Source organism: Neopelma chrysocephalum, unplaced genomic scaffold (genome assembly GCF_003984885.1).
Source record: "Neopelma chrysocephalum unplaced genomic scaffold, ASM398488v2 Primary Assembly neopelma1_59, whole genome shotgun sequence".
NCBI lineage: Eukaryota > Metazoa > Chordata > Aves > Passeriformes > Pipridae > Neopelma > Neopelma chrysocephalum.
The window spans coordinates 669,589-686,621 of NW_020897714.1; the positions used below are offsets into that span (position 1 = coordinate 669,589).

At 41.5% G+C, this 17,033-nt stretch overlaps 1 protein-coding gene across 2 annotated transcripts in view; it reads left to right on the plus strand.

The window, feature by feature from the left end:
- Positions 1-16,410, plus strand: part of HMGA2 (high mobility group AT-hook 2) — a 113,260-nt gene extending 96,850 nt beyond the window's left edge. For both annotated transcript variants that reach the window (XM_027680585.1, XM_027680583.1), the window contains one exon: positions 13,277-16,410. In XM_027680585.1, coding sequence (XP_027536386.1) covers positions 13,277-13,324 — 48 coding nt within the window. In that variant the 3' untranslated portion in view covers positions 13,325-16,410. The remainder of the gene's footprint in view (positions 1-13,276) is intronic.
- The last annotated feature ends 623 nt before the right edge of the window (positions 16,411-17,033 follow it).

Sequence of the window (17,033 nt, forward strand, 5' to 3'; positions counted from 1 at the left end):
GTGGCTTTGTGTTTGATCCCATGGCTGTGGCCATGCAAGGTGTTTATGCAAGTACTCTGTTCAGTTCAGAACTTGGCTGTGATTTGACATGAACTGAAGTCTCACTAATAACAGCCAGAAGAGAAGGGGTTGTGGTGTGTACTTGGGAAACACCATTAAGGAACATGGCTGAGCAGTGTTTAAAAAAATGTCAGTCAAGTGTAAATTAAACAGTGCTACTTTTGCGTACACATACTACATATTTTGGCAGAGATTTCAAGAGTAGCAAGAGTCAGTGCTGCTAACACTTGGGTATCTTGCTTCACGGAAATACAAGATTCTCAGCAGCACTTGGCTATCCTCTGAAAATCTGGATTCTTTTAAGGTATTTACAGAGTGATATACAGAAAGTTGAAAATACAAGAATGATCAGTCTGCAGACTTATAGGAACAAAAATAATCAAAATGCTAATTAGTAAAGATGAGGTGTATGAGAAGGCTGCACAGGAAGAAAGTGCTCTTTGCTGAGAGCTTGGTTCCTGAGCTTCTCATAAAGGCTCTGCATTTTTAACAGTCAGCATCGTTTTTTCTCCTCCACATCCAGCTGAAGTCACTGAAAGATGCCATATTTCCTGACTTAAATATTATTAACAGATACTCAAGGGCTGTATCCTTGCTCATTTGCAGCACTGAAAAACAAGGGAAACAAACCTCCTGTGTAACCACTCTTGAAAATTGCTCCATCTTTACCACTCCATTTCAGGGCCATATAAATTCTGTTGCAAGTTGTATGTTAAAAATGAGGTATGCTGCGGTGCATATGTAATAAGATAAACACAAAGAAAATCAAAGTTAAGACCAATGAAAATACGTTTTTGTTTGTTAAATAATTTGCTAAGACAGTTACAGTATTTGCATACCAGCACTGTGAAAGTTTGACTAGGGAAAAGAATAGTATACTCAGCCCTTATTAACTGATATACATATTTAAACATGTTTGGGAAGGAAGTAATAACAAGCCAATATCTTATTTTATTTTGGGGTTTCCCTGGCATCTGGGGAATTTTATAAGGTCTGCTTGTTGTCCAGAATAACAGTCCTGGAATAGAAAAATAAGAAGCATTTCACAGCTACTCTGTCAGTTCTCTGTAGGGCATTTGTGGAATTTGATTAATTTAGTTCCTTGAAGTCAGTGTTGCCATGTTACCCCAGGGTGACATCTGGCCTCCTCGGTCAGCCTGTCAGCTTGTGACACATGTGCCAAACATTAAGGCTAGGGTGGATAGGCTGAAGCTATGAGCATGCCTCCTCCATTGCAGTCTAGAGAGGACCATTCAGGTGAAGGATTTATAGTCAGTGTTAAACAAAATCATGACAGACACTTTAAAATCTTTTTCCTGGTGGAGCTTCTATCCCATGTCACTTCTGTTGGTGCTCTCACTGTACTGTTCCTTAGTGCTGTGATGGAGTGAAGCAACACAGATGGCAAGCACAGGCTGTGATAGGCTGGCTGCTCTTTGGGGGGCCGTTCAGGTCATAGATTGCTCATTGGATATTGTAGTCATGGGGCTACTGTCTTTGTAGACAGAATAAGAAGTATAGGAGTGTCATAGCCTCATAGGAGACCATGCAGTGAGAATTATTCTCCTAGGTACTTCACATTGAAGGCTACAGGAATACATAGGTGGTTTTCAGTCATGAGCAGTGCATGAAGGATCTAGAACTTTAGGCAGTTTCTAAGCATTTTGAGTCCATCATTACAGGACCTAAATAACTAAATGTGCTTTTCCCTGACTGAGGAAGGAGAAAAGCTATTCAAAACCACTGCCTGACTGTTGGGCATTGTAGCACTCGCATCGTCATAGCATTGATCCATATCTCATGGATCCTTTTTCATTGGGATCCCAATGCAAGAAATGTTAAATTCTTTATGAAGTCTGCTCCAGCAGATGGTGAGCATCACCATGATGAAGTTCTGCTACTGATCTCACTGTAAGGCATTTCTGGAAGTGCTAGAATGTTTTCAGAAAATGTTGGCTGAAATCTCACTTTAGAAATGACTGCTGCATATATTAGAAAAGGATATAATATTGCCAGTGTACATCTTACTTTGCCTCTGTTTTGTCAGTGTAGTCACATTGTTCAGGGCTGATCTCTGATCTCAGGTTTGAAGAGTTATTTGACACACAACAACCATGGGAAAAGAGAAAGAGAAAAATAGAAAAAAGAATCACCCACATTCTGCCTGAATTCAGATCTCAGATTTCCCACATCCTGGTATTTAATTTCTCACAGAGTTACCAATGGTTGATCTCACGGCAGGATTAGTGGGAAGAAAAATGAGAGCTCCATTGAAACCAGACTTGAATCTGGAAGGAAGGAAGGAGGAACATGTGAGCTCTAGGACTGGGGAGATATCAGATTCAGGGCAGTGAATGGCTTCTACCCCTTCCCCTTCCCTGATTCTCATGCTTATTTTGAGGCAAATTCTGGAAACTGAAATCAGAACAGCAAAGACACGGTTAAAGTAAGTTAGGGGACTCACACATTGCTTTAATAGTCTCCTGAGAGCTCTGTCATATAGTGAGGCATTAACTGTAATTTATATTAGTATTTTTTATGTTTAGAAAGAGGAGAATAGATTAGCATTGAGGTATAAATTGCAGTAAATCTGTCTTGATCCTAAAAGAAAACACGTTTTGAATGCACATTTTCACCAGGATACCTTCTCTGATTTGATTATAGAATATAGACGTGATCAATTGGAAAAAAAATTCCCATAAAAGGTTCTATAATCAAAATGAAATAATCACTATCAAGTTGGACAGCCTCACTCACTTTGAATCAGGCTGTCTTGCCTAGAGAAAGAAAAAGCTTTGTCTTGTGGTAGCAGGAGACTGTGTAGATCAAGCTCGAAAAGTTGGGTTGTTGTTCTATGCTGAGGAGGGACCAAACTTTCTCACCCTTTCCACCAGATTGTGTGGAGGTATTCAAGAAGTTGAAAAAAACCTTTAAATGCATCACTCTAAATGCTTTTGCAGTTGAAGATATTAAGATGACAAGAAGAGTATGTCATTAAACCATAGCTACCCTTTTTTGATTACCTGGTATTTGTAGATTTATTGGCAAGGTGGCTTAAATTAGGGATATATTTTTAGCCTGCAGCATTACATAATAAAATAACAGCTGAATTCTTTGCAGTAAAAAAAGAGAAGGGGTGGGGGGAGTTTATTAAAACCAACACAAACCTCTCTGATTTTGCGCTTTCGTCTGCACAAAGAGGTTCTCCATGGTTACACAATCAGTAAAGTTTGCAAGAGAAGCATTTCCATTGCCCATTGTGCTCAGGAGCTGTCGCCTGCCTTTTGCTGCAGACCTGCTGTTTAGTCTGAAACTGAAAATTAAACCCAGAACTTCAGCTCTCAAAGTTAAATACTCTGCGTTGCTGGAAGCACACAGCCTTGGCAGTGTCTGTGTGGCAAGATCCATGATTAAACTCTTCAGATATTTTTAAAAGCATTTAACAAGTCTGTTAAGCTTTATTGTTTTTGTTTTGGTTTGTACTTTTTTTAAGAAAAAAAATTGTTTTCTGAATTACACCAGAAAGTCTCATGTGAACTGTACTGAATCGGCTCAGTAGAGCTTGGCTTGCTGTCTTTCAGAAATATGTTTCTCATTTTGGAGGGCTTTTCTGAGAATGGCCCTGGCAAGGTAGAGCCCTGTACATTCAAATCTCTCTTTCAGAAACAAAAAAAGAAAGGAAAAGCCAGGGGAGAGGAAGAGCAATGATGGTAGTGGCAGCAGAGCCCCGTGCCCTGCCCTGCTGAGGGCTGCCCTGGTGGGCGGCAGCATGGCATGGGCCGCTCAGCCTCAGGGCTGACATTCATAAAAATGTCACCGTTGCGTTTCCAGTGTGAAAGGCGCTTTTATCTCCCCTTCCCACAGCCCCTTTCCAGTGGGTACTTGGGACTGGACCCGGCGGCTGCTGCTCGGCCTTCCCGCATGTCTGGACCCTAATGAGGTGTGTGCGGCTCTTGGCTGCAAGTTTTCAATCTCTTTCTTATTACTTCAAAGCTGCTGCTCCAAGGTTCAGACAAGTTTGATCACTTGACAAAATCTCTCAGCTGGGATTCAAAAGGGAAGACGCTTTATTTTATTATTTATAATTGCATATAGATAGCTGCTCCCAAACTGCTGTTGCCAGTGGCTCCATGGGCAGAGCCGCAATGATTTTTTTAAGTGATAAAGGATTGAAGTTGAATAACTTTTGGCAGTTGCTTCCCATCTGTAACAAGTGGTCGATTTTAGGGGGAGAAGAAAAGCAGAATCGAAATTGAACAGGCCTTATTTTATTTTTCTTTTCATGTTCTAAATTGGGGGGGGGGGGGGGGCAGAACCTAAACGGTGTGGGTTTGACCTCAATTTCAAAGCCTCTACTAGTGTTTCCCTACTCCATTCTGGGAGACCTTTGCTGTAGTCTTTCCTCTGTCATTCAGCGTAAAGTATGCACAGAAACTGGTGCTGTTTTGAGTACCTCAAGGGCTCAGGGGGAAGGCAGACTCCCTCAGGTTTACCTGTATGGGCTCCAGTATCCTTTTGGGCTTTTCCGTCTTCAGTGCCACAAGAAAGCAGAGCTAACGCAGTCACCCTCAGCATTTCAGTGAACTAGACAAGTCTAAGAATTTTTAAAGGTTGGCATTTGTCATCTTTTGCTCTTTCGTCTAATTATGGACTATACATATTAGTGGTTAGAGACTATTATTAGAGCCTCTGCTTGCCTTATGCTTCAGTCTGGATTTTGGCTGTGAGTGCAGAGCAGTTTACCACTCCAGTTTACAGCCTCCACAAGAGGTTTTAAGAGCAGCTTCTCAAAGTTGGGGTTAGTCCAGCTCAGTTGTATATGTTTCTAATAGCACCACTGCTTTCTTTTTCTTAATATTTTATTTCCTTCCCGTCAGAACTGTTTATATCTTGTAGGTTTGAAGCTCTCGAAGACAAAATGCATCTCTGTCAGTGTTAGCATAGCACCTGCAATTGCTTCAAGCACCATTTTCTCTTTAGGCCTGTGCTTTGCAGACTTTAAATGGTGTTTCCTGCAAAATTCTTCTGACCAGTACTGAGATTTTGCTGGAGATTTTCAGTCTCCTTTTAATCACATGGGGAACAGATTTTTTTCAAAGTGTTTTGACCTGCTTAGGTCAAAAAGGCACTTGCTCTACTCAGATGCCAAAACGCGTTTAAGAAATCTGGCCTGACGTAATTTAGCTGAGTCTCAATTTCAAGGCTTCAGCCGCACAAGCTTTGGTGCTGAGCGACCTGCTGCCTTGCAGAAACCTCTTTGCTGAGTTAACTTCAGGGTTGCTCTAAAATCCATGGCAAATATGGACACCTGAAGCTGAGGTTTATTCAAGTCCATCTGTAAGAGAAGCTGAGAGGCAGAACCCAAGGCAGGTAATTTTTAGGATATCTAAATGTCAGTCAGCCTAATTCCTGTTTCTGGAAGTTCTCAGTGTAAGCTCTCCTGCATTTAAAAATCCTGTGTTAGATAAGCCCTTTCTACCAAAGTAACCAGAGAGACTCATTATCACTCCATTATATCAAACAGTTCTCCTAGTGGGAGATAAGCTAGGAGATAGAGAAATGGTTTTGATTCCCCTTTAATCTAACAGGAAGAAGATACTTGAATCTATATTTAAAATAAGCTGTTCTAACTTAAAGAGGAGTGTTCTGTCCTGTCCTGTCCTGTCCTGTGGGAATCCTCCTGCACAGTGTCCTGGTCCCCTCCAGTTACCTGAACCTGTTGCTTAAGGACCAAAACTTGGTCAAGCCTGGTGAGACACTTCCTCCAGAAGAGGAAGGGGATCTGTAGGAGTGGTTTCTAAACATGCAAGGATGGTAACTCTCTCTGACCTGAACCAGCTGAATCCCAGCACAGCCCCAGCAACTTCAGTCTGTCTGCCTCAGCTACTTCACTTCCTCCAACAGCTGGGGATGTGGATTATCCAGTAATCCCCATGAGCAGCCTTTTTGCTAGTCAAGCAGTGCTATTCCAGCAGTAAAAGGAGAGGACACACTTAATTTGCTTACTAACTATGCAGCTCAAAAACCACATGCTGGTCACCTGCAGGACAGCATCAGTTTTTTGCTTTATTCCCTCTACTCCCTTTCTGTCTTTGACAGAATATTTGATTTTTTTGTATAAAAGTGGAGTGTCTTCAACAGAAGAAAATGCATCCTCTATACACAACAGTTTAGTGAGGAGGCTTCCTCCTAGAAGAGAGAAAATCCAGCTTGAAGTATCTACTTCAAATCAGAGAGCATGGGGATTTCAAAATAAGTCTACATGTGAATCCAAACCAGTGCTATTGCATTCATGCACTTATTTTTACTGTCTGTTATGTATTGCCTTCCTGAGTGTGAAAACTTTGAGGAAATTGCTAAGTCAAAATGACCTTAAAGACAGTTGCTATCCCTTAGACTGCTCCTAAGAGCATTAGGCAGCTCTAAACATGCCCACCAAAAAGCATTTGGGCATCAGTAAAGTTAAGCAGCAGCTGCTTGCTGGTATCTAAATATTGAACTCATGCTATGGTCAAATCCGTGACAAAGTGGGTCCATAGGAACTTGAACATTTAAAGCAAGAATATTGGTTTGCAGTCCCTAAATCTCAAGCCAAAACTGCCCCGCCATCTGCCATCTCTCTGTTTGTCTCTCTGTTTATATTCAGTGTCATTTAAGTACTAAAAGTTTTACTTCCTTGGGGGGACCTGCCTGCTCACTGTCCCATGGGCTGTCCCATGCCTTAGTCTATGACTGCAGAAACAGTGCTGAGAGAGGGGAGGGAATCTCAGAACTGCTCTGTAGGCAGTGTTTTTAACTGTTTTGTTACCCACCAAGCTAAAGAATTTGCACTCCTTCTACCATGCTAGCACTTGCAGTGCACAGAAATTGCTTGCTTGTGCGCTGGTTTACTTATATGTGTTTGAATACAGAGTTTCTGTATTGACATAATTTCCTTAAAATTGTGTTTTAATCCAGCAGTAAGAAGAGTTGTGTGGCCTTTTCTGTATATGGTCATGGTGATCTCTTCTGCCTTAATAAATCCATAAGTTGTGATATGTGAAGTATATCTGCAACAATTTGAGCTCTGAATTCCAGCTTCTGGAATTCAACTTTGCCTTACTGCTGAGTGATACTCTCACTGAGCTCTCTATTGTGCTTTGCAGAAAGTACAGTAGCTCAAAGAAGCAGATCCCACCCTAAGCTTCATGCAAAGGAAACAGCACTCTGAGTGTCTGTTAGTGCTGTAAGAATTTCTGCAGCAGTCTGGTGCATTGGCTGTGGAGCCATCGGGATGGCACTGTGTCTCAGCTGGGCAGAGTCCAGGCCCCTACGTTTGCTATAGAAGCCATCTGTTCCTATCTCTATATTTCAGGGTCTTCTCTGAAAATACTAGCTTGCATGCCAGCGGATTTCAGAGCAGTTAACAGCAGACAATGGTCCACAGTTTGCAAGTTGCTCTTGTCAGCAGTTCTTTTTGACGTATCTATTCAAGCTTACCCTCTTGGGCTTAGAAAGCAGTGAGCAAAATCTGTGCCAAAAGCTAATACTTCATTATAAAATAAAGGCTCTGACAAATTCAGAGGCTCCATATGCAGCATTACTATGATCCTGAAGTTCATTTCACAAAATGAGTTCTAATTTTTAAATCTGCAGTTCAGAAATTCATGAGCAAAAGGTGAAAAAACTGAATTGGCAGCTGAATTGCCAATGAGTTTCATGGGGTAAAGACAATTATTCTTAAAGCTTTGCCCCAGGGTATTAGAACAGAGCAAACATTTTTACAAAAATACCAGTTACCCTTCTGCAGTTTGGGGAATGCTTCTCTCAAACACCAGTAATTGTCTCTTCATCAGGTTTTGTTGTAACCACTTTGTGGGAGTCCAGCAAAAAAAGGAATGCAGAGGACATACAAAGACCAAACTAAGTACATCTGTTCTTGAGGTCACTAGGATGCTACTGGCTGCTTGTACTTCCAGAAAAATAGCCTGCACCAGCCAAATGTGGATCATCAAATGGAGATCTTGGTGTCAGGCGGTGACTTTGACCTGAAAAGATGCTGAAGTTTAAATACAATCATTTGTGGCACAGCTTTGTTCTAGATGGTGCCACTTCCGAGCTTTAGGAATGAATCACAGGATCACAGAATTGTTAGGGTTGGAAGGGACCTCTGGAGATCATCTAGTCCAACCCCCTGCCAAGGCAGGGTGACCTAGAGCAGGTTACATAGGAATGCAACCGGGTGGGTTTTGAATGTCTCCAGAGAGGGAGACTCCATGACCTCCCTGGGCAGCCTGTTCCAGTGCCCTGCCACTCTCACAGTAAAGAAGTTCTTCTTATGTTGAGGTGAAACTTCTTGTGTTTTAGTTTATGGCAAGTGCTCCTCGTCCTGTTGCTGGGCTCTACCAGAAAGAGCCTGACACCATCTTCTCGACACCTGCCTTTGAGATATTTATATGCATTAATGAGATGCCCTCTCAGTCTTCTGTTCTGTAGAATAAACAGGACCCATTCCCTCAGTCTCTCCACATAAGAGAGACGCTCCAGTTCCTTAATTATCTTTCTTACCCTCTGCTGGACCCTCTCCAGTAGCTCCTTTTCTTTCTTGTACTGAGGAGCCCAGAACTGGACACAGCACTCCAGATGTGGTTTCACTAGGGCCAAGTAGAGGGAGAGGATCACCTCCCTCGACCTGCCGGCCACACTCTTCCCAATGCACCCCAGGAACCTGTGAAGTGCATGTGCTAGTGGTTATCACTTTGCATATTTCTGCAGTATACACCAGTTTGTTTTTCCACAGTAGAGAAACTTAAAAAGCAGAGATGGAACTTCATAGCTTTGGAGAGGGTTCATGGATCCACAAATCTTAACACAGTTGTTCTGTGCCCATCGAGTGTCTGCAGGGATCACAGGCAGCCACACAGAGCAGGTGGGCAGGGCACAGGAGACCAGCACCTTTCTGGCTTATGTAATGGTTACCAGATGAGATATCCAGGGCATCTAAAACAGCCTCAGGCTCCTATAATCAGGCAACCAGATGCCACCAAGGTTGTCATATTTTAAAATTGTGTGTTGGGCAAGCCCAAATAGGCACTTGTAACTGAAGCCTGCTGTCCTGCCTCCTGGTTCTTTTTGTTACCTTCACCACTGTTAAATCAGGGCTAACAACAGTGGTATCAGTCCCCCACAGAGTAGCCCTTCTGAGGGCAGATACCTTCTTAGAGTCATTGCAAAACATATATCCTTTCCCTCCTGCTGGAGTCCAACATATGTGAGAGTTGAGGGTCCAGGCTAGTGTCCACATCTGCCAGCCCCTTGCCGGTGATACTGCTCAAGAAAAGACCTGTTAAACATCTGTGCACATAGGAGCTTTGGAGAAAGCTGCCTTGCAGCTCTGTTTTGGGAGAAACACCAGCTCCCTATCATCCCTGCTTGACAGGGCAGTTATAGCAGTTAAGGGTGGAAACAGGTCAGGGTGCTGGCTTGCAGTTTGTCATACAACATCATGCTATGACCTGTTGCAACTCAGGATAAACATACCCATGCATGGCACCCTTGGATGACCAAGGACAGTATGTGCCAAGTAAAACTGCTTCTGTGGCAGGTCCCTGTGTCAATCAGTCCCTGAGGATAGATGTATGGGGATGTATACACAGATGCACAGGAAGTCACCTGGGATATTGTCTTAGAAGCAAGAATAAAGCCTGAGCTATGCATGTGAGTATTTACCCTGCCCTTCAGGTGTTTGTCCTATTCACCCTGAGCTCTTCATAGCTATGGCCATGGCCATCCAGCCCTGTTAGCTGGATTCAACATGGTTTGTAGCTTTCTCAGGTTTCTCTTTGCAGTCTGCTAGCCCAGCCTCTTGCTAGTTTGCTGCAGCAGAAAACAAAAAACCAGGGGAGTAGCCCTTCAAGGCAAAACTGGGTCGATGAACATTTTTGCTCAATTAACATGTCACCGTTCTGCCTCCACAGCTACAGTGAATGCAACTAAAAAGTGAGAACAACCTGAGTTAAGGCTGCCATGTAACCTGAAACCTTTGCTTCGTGGCTGAAGCTTCTTGTGGTGTTGCTGAATTTATGCTCTGCATGGCTATCGTGCTCTGACTGAGTGACTTGGATTTCTAATGTGTGGTCTAATGGCCATGCTTTCCTTCTTAATTTTTTCCCTTCTCTCCAACTTTGTCAGAAGCTTCTGGACTTACAAAGTGTTTAGCTCCCGCCCCAGTTCCTCCTTCAACTTTTGACTCAGGGACCCCCTATGATACATGGTTATGCCATCGACCTTGACGGGGATCTGTGATGACTCGTAAGTTCCTGAAGGGTTCCTACTGATGCTAAAGCATCCTTCCCCTGAGGTGCCCAGTGCCTGACTGCCAAGCAATGCACTTTACTGAAATGACTCAGCACAGAGCTGGTTTTCAATTTCCACAGGTTGCACAGTTCTCAAAATGCCTAGCCTCCTCCATCTTTTGGGAAGTGTGTGTGTGTATGGGTGCTGTAGAGCTAGAGGGTGGGTTGAGGATCACAGCTGCACAACCTTCTGGTATTCGCAAACAGTTTTTCACAAGTGCAAAAAATCCCTCTCTTTTCCTGCCTTATAAATTTGTATTTTCTCTTTCAGTTCCTCTACTGACCTCTTCCTTTGGCTCCCTCCATGCATATATGTCTGATTGGTACTATCCCTTTGTTTGAATTGTAAGCACTTCAGAGCAGCAATCATGTCTCCATCTGTTGTCTTGACAAGAAACTTACATGATAGTTTGGTTTAAAATCACTCATCTGTAACTGAGCTATCTTAGGCTTTTGCGAGGAATGAACAACAATCTGAACCCTTTGGCATCTTTTCTTCATGAAAAAAGTCTTTCCCAAGACTGGTGTGAATTTGAAATCTGTCAGTCTCAAATATATTTTAATAATTAGTTTATTATTTAAATATTTGGGTGGGTTATCTTAATTTGTTGTTTCTCATCCTTCGAGGTACTACAGGTATACACATTTGCATGCACATGTGCAAATGAGAGCAACTCTTCCTTCATTGCATGAACATTGCATGAAGGAAGAGCTTCTCATTAATTTCCTTCGTCACTACAGCGGGGGCCACAAGAAAAAAAGTACTGTGAGATTCACAGTAAAAAGCACTAGAGTGGATGGCTTTTTAACTAAAAAGAGCTCTCTTGTGGCCACCCTGGCTTGGCTTTGAAGTATGTCCTTCCACATACTTTGCCTCTCCCCCATCCTTCTTACACTGTGATCGGAAGTCTACCTTCATGGAAAATGAGTTCATCAGGTTTCAGTAGCCTCCTGACAAGCCAAGCATAAAACAAAGAGAGCTGCCGCTCTACACCCAGATGTGTGTTGCTGCCTTCCAGGAAACAATAATCAGAGGCTCAGGGCTGACCACAGTGCTGTAAGAAATTAAGCATGTGATCATCATCAAATATCAAAACATGTCTACCTGTATTATGTTAAGAGCACAGAACCCACAGTTGTAATTTTTAACTGAAATACTTGGCTTGGAGGCAAAGCTGGGGTTTTCCACGATCATTCCGAGTTCTGAATTACCAAGGCTCAAACCAACATATTTTGCACTCTCTCTCCACATGCAGCCCAAATCAGCCCTCTGTTAGGTGCCTGAAGATATGATTTTTATTCTTGACTGAAATGTTGTAATGGTTACTGGATTCAATGGGGTGTGAGCTCACGTCCCCCCCAGCCCCATGCCACCAGGGACAGAGTAAAATTCACTTGATCATTTTGTGAGTTGGGGATCATTTTTTTTGCAGCACTGTGAATATAACCTGCTATAACCGGACACAATTTATTGTGAGGAAGAAATTGTTCATCTTGTGATAGATCAGTGTCCTCTGGAATTTAACTATTAATTGAAAATTCAGTGTCAGAGGGCAGCTGGCACTTGATTTTGCTCTCTTTCCTCTGTCCATGGCTTTGATCATGCTACATCTTTCTTTGTGTCTGGTGCTCAAGATAGTACCCCAGGGTCACAGCCTGGTTCCTAGTCAAGAGGTATAAACCTACTGGCTTAAATATCTGAGGCCCAAGCTTTAGCAGGAGTGGGGGCATGAAGGAAGAGGAGGGAGCATTTCCTTCATGCTTTTCACTTTTCCCACATAACCCAAAGCAGACTAAACAAAACCAGTGTGAAATCTCATGGCTTGATGCTGCTATGGTTATATTTTTTAAGCTGTCATCCATTCATTTATAGTTATGTTTTTCCCTGGATTTACAGCTTTTTTTTCAGCCTTTTCTTGCAGTGAGGTGGGGGGAGGTCAAAACCTTATGAAAGAAGATTGCAGTGAGCGGTGGCCTGTGATTAAAGCACAGTGTTTTTCCTTGATGCCGCTCCTCCACAGCAGTGTCACACATGGTAGCATTTAGGAGCCCTTCACAGCTGAGGTGTTTCAAACACTAATGAATGGAAGTTTGGTCGCATAAGGCAGGCAAGCTTTAAGGCAAGCTTTGCTGAATGGTGTACTGTAGTGGCCTGGGAAAGGAAGAGAGTTATAAATTGTGTCAGTTAGCCACCCAGACAAAATGAAGCCATGTGGAAAATCAAATCTATTAAAGTATGAAGACTGTTATAAGCTGTTTTAAGCGGTCATTCTTCAAAGGTCTCAGTTGGCTGAGGAGGCAAATTCCTCTTCTTCATAGATCTTTTTCATGTGCTGTCTTAGGCAATGATGTGCAGTGTTTGATAAAAAACAACTTTTCACTGACAGCCCCTTTTATTATAAATGTTTATTGCCCCCAGTTCACCACCCATGTCCTGAAGGGTATTGCACATTCATTAAAAAAGTCAGGATAAGAGCATCACATTTGGTCAGGCTTGCTGAAGGTAAACATGAAGCAGTACAAGGGCCAATGAGGAGGAGAAGGAGAGCAACAGCTTAACATTGGATACCTGCTCAAAACACTTTCTCTTTTCTAGCTGCCCATGTTTGCTGGCCATAGGAGACCTATGACACAGCATGGCACAGATTACTTTTTCTTGACGTCTCCTGGGGTAGAAGAAAAGCCTGGCAAGGCAAAGTGGTGGGATCAGAGAGCAGGGTACCTTCCCCTCCTCCTCAAGGTGGCTTCTTGAGATGTCACAGCAGCTGTAAAGAGCATTTTATTAGCTCAGGAGGTAATTGTCAGCTGCGTGAGAGAACAGTGAAGCAGCAGCTTAAGATGCATGGTCATATTATTATCATATTCCTATTTATGTATTCTAGGAAGAGACTGAAGAAACGTCCTCACAAGAGTCTGCAGAGGAAGACTAGGACACCGCACCATGCAATTTCTACCTCATTAGCAGTCTTTTGAAGGGAGAAGACACTGCCTTGACCACTTACTTTCTATTGCCATGATCTTTCCACTTTTGCCTGAAAGGGGGGGGGGAAGCGAGGGGAATCACATAACCTTAAAAAGGATTTGACTAATCATCTTTGTAATCCCTTCACCGTCCCAGGTTTAGTGAAAAACTGCTGTAACACAAAGGGGACACAGATTAACGATGCAACTTTTAATTACTGGGGTTTTTTTCCTATTAATAGTTTGTTTGAGTTGCTAAGTAAGGGTGAATGGGTCCAGAAGAGCTCCAAATCAGGTTTATGTCATTCACTGCACTGCATATAAACAAGAAACTTGTAACATAGTCATTATAATGGGCATTGAAATAGGAAAGGCTGAGTGTTGTAACATTTATGCCTTGTGACACTTCCAGCAACCCACTCCCTACTTAGTGAACTCCCTGTTTTAGATCACCAAAGATAAGGATAGATACTACTCTTTTTCTTTTGTAACCTTCTTGTAGACTTGTACTTGATTTTTTATTTTTTTGATAAGACTTACTGTTATTTCAGGAAAAAAATGAAAGCTGATCTTTCACTTCATTCAGCTGGTTATCAGAAGAAAGAAATCAACACGAAAATGGTACTTTCATCTTGCAAAAGGGAAGAAAGACAAAGATACATTGTATGGTTATAGATACAAACATATCAGCAGAAGTAGTAGTAAACAAAATGAACAGTCCTTATCACCTGGATAATAGGAAGCCAGGGAGTTGGCTCTCTGTAGAGCGAGGCATTTTCTGTGGAAACAAAAATGACTGACACCAAACTCTCTTATGCCATTAATGACTAAGTCTTTATCGATAAAAGTGTTTTAAAACATACAGAATGGTACCTAAAAAATAATCATACATTTATCTGAACAAAAGTAATCCAGATTTTTGCTTTGTTTTAACTAATTCCCCTCACCCTGTACCAGTATTTTGAAAGAATTGAATATCTCCTCATTACACATCAGTCACAATGTTAGAACCAACACCACGTACCTCAGCTAAGCTCATGCATTACCTTAAGCAATGTATTTTGACACAGGATGGTTCACTGAGCACCTCTGTGCCAGTGGCATTTCTCCATCTTTTCATTCAAAGCAGCACTTTTAGCACCAGATGCAATATTACCCCACTATTCAATACTACCTCTGATTTTTTACAAATAACTCAACAGACTGATAAATACATGCTGCTATACACACTCAATGCAGGAAATTTTTATTGGGTAGATAATAATGAGTATCTGCATTCTCCCTTTCTTTCTATTTCAACATTATTTGCAGTTAAAGAAGCAATGTCTTTTTTTGTGTTTCAGCATGACTATGTGTTTTTCTTTTCGCTTGATTTGTTTGGGGTTTTCTTCTCTTTGTGTGGGTTTTGGGGTTTTTTTTGTTTTGTTTTGTTTTATGTACTTACCCTATTCTCTGCTAGACTTCTGTGTAATGTACTGTTAACTTGAATATATTTTTGTACTGAATTGCTGAGAAGTTTGTGAGATAATTTTCTTCAGTGACACTACATAACATAGAAAAAATTTAGCTGTAATGTTTAAATATTACTGTCCAAGTTTGTACCTCAAATGAATTGTTTAAAGGAATGGACTAATTGATTGACAAAGACCTACCTCCAGACTTTAAATGGAATGAACTTGTTACTTTCAGCATTAGTTTTGAGATGTTTGAAACAGTTAGGACTGCAACTAATCCCTAGTTCAAAACTATTTTTGTAAAATAACTTGTGGAAAATGAACACATTTTAAATTACTTTCATATTAAAAAAAAAACTAACAAAAAAAACCTTCAAAGAAACTTGAAGCTTTGTAGGTGGAAAGCAGCAAGCTCAGCTTTTGCATAATGCAATCACAAATATATGTTTAAAAAAAATAATTAGTAGATTGTAAGAAAATACTTGACAAGTATTTTCATGTATTTTAGACATATGTGATTTTGTAATGTTTCAGCCAGATTTATTTTAAATGCTTCTTATGTAGAGGTTTTTTATTCTCCCCTCTCTGACTTTTGTTGTTCCTCCTCTCTCTCTCTCCTCCCTCCAATTTCTCTATTTCTGTTTTATTTCCCTTCTTCCTCTCTTTCCTAGTCAGTACTTTGTACCATTGTATTAATAACTGGGCCGGGGTAGTTTCTCAGGAAGGCATCCTTTGGTATGGCTTTAGTACTGAGCCAAATGCAGTTAAAGATAACTACTTACTGGCTTCTTCCAAGAGGCAGAGTCAAGAAATACAGACCTCCTCGAAAGACCGAGAGGGTTCAGTAGTGGAAATTGCTGAGAAAGAGCTGATCAGAGTATCACAACTAGACATGTTAATATTAAGTGAAAGAGAAATCCTAGCTATACAGTAGCTCTAACAGGCCAATTCTAGTGTCACTTTAGGCAGTAAAAGGAATTCTGCTGACATCAAAGGGCATTGAATCAAGCCTTAGCAAGTCCCTTTTAGGATTTAAGGGGTTTTTTGCATTTTCTAAAACCACAGTATTCAGTGGATGACACAGAAATAATTGCTGGGTGTATGTCACTCTTCAACCTCCGAGAGACTTACCACTCTGATGAACTGAATCATACATTTTCTATATATTGTAGTACAATCAAAACACATTACTACCTCTTAGGGCCTACTATACCTCATTTTTCAGACTGAAAAATTGCATGTGGCCATTGACTCAGTGAGAACATCATAAAATTTTTTTATATGTATAGTTTATTTTTGTGGGAGATAAATTTTATACGACTGTTCTTTGCTGTTATTGGTCACTGCTAACTATGACTGGACATGTAACTCTTCTACCATTTCTGCAAGAGAGGTGTGTTTGCAGGAAAAAAAAATCACTTCAAGATGTTTAACTACAGTGTACTTTTCCTTTTAAGCGTCTTCTAACCTTTTGCTTTGTTCTTCATGTAGAGTTGCTGTCTATGATTGTACTTCAAATCGCTTGCTTGTTGAAAATGTTCCTTTAATGGATTATCACAGTCTGTTCAGCACAATAAACATAATAGCCTCTGTGATCCCCATGTTGTTTGATTCCTAAACTTTTGTCGCAGTTCCATAAAATGAGTAATAAAGTTTGGTCACAATGACCAAATTTGTAAAATCTTTACATGCAAGTAGCCTTTGTTTTGTCCCATGACTGTAGGCATATGCCTGAGAAGAAGTGCATTTGCTGTTAGGGGCACCAGGAGTGGGGGCTTAGCAGAGGGACACATCTTATGCGACTCCCCAAAAGGTTCCCGTTCCTGGCCTGGAACTCACTGTGCTGAGCTAAGGACTAAACCATGTACTTGGGGACCAGCAATCCTACTTTCCAGACAGGGAACATCATAGCATGGGCCAGGCTGATATGGGTTTTGTTGCCTGATCTCAGACCCACCTCTCAGGAGTCCACCAAGGTGACAAGCCTTCTCTTTTTAGGCAAGATTGCAGTTTGCATCCAAGTTCATGGAGTTTCCATTATGCAGCCATTAAGTTAGAAAAAGCAGGTACTCAGAGCAGCAGACACAGGGATGTGGCTGGGTACAGTCTGCAGCACAAATTGAAGAGCTCAGGAAACTGCATCAAAACTCAGACAACCCCAAGATTGTCACAGGCAAGTTAGGCAGGATTTTTCTGACTTTTCTTCATTTGCTCTTACATGCTC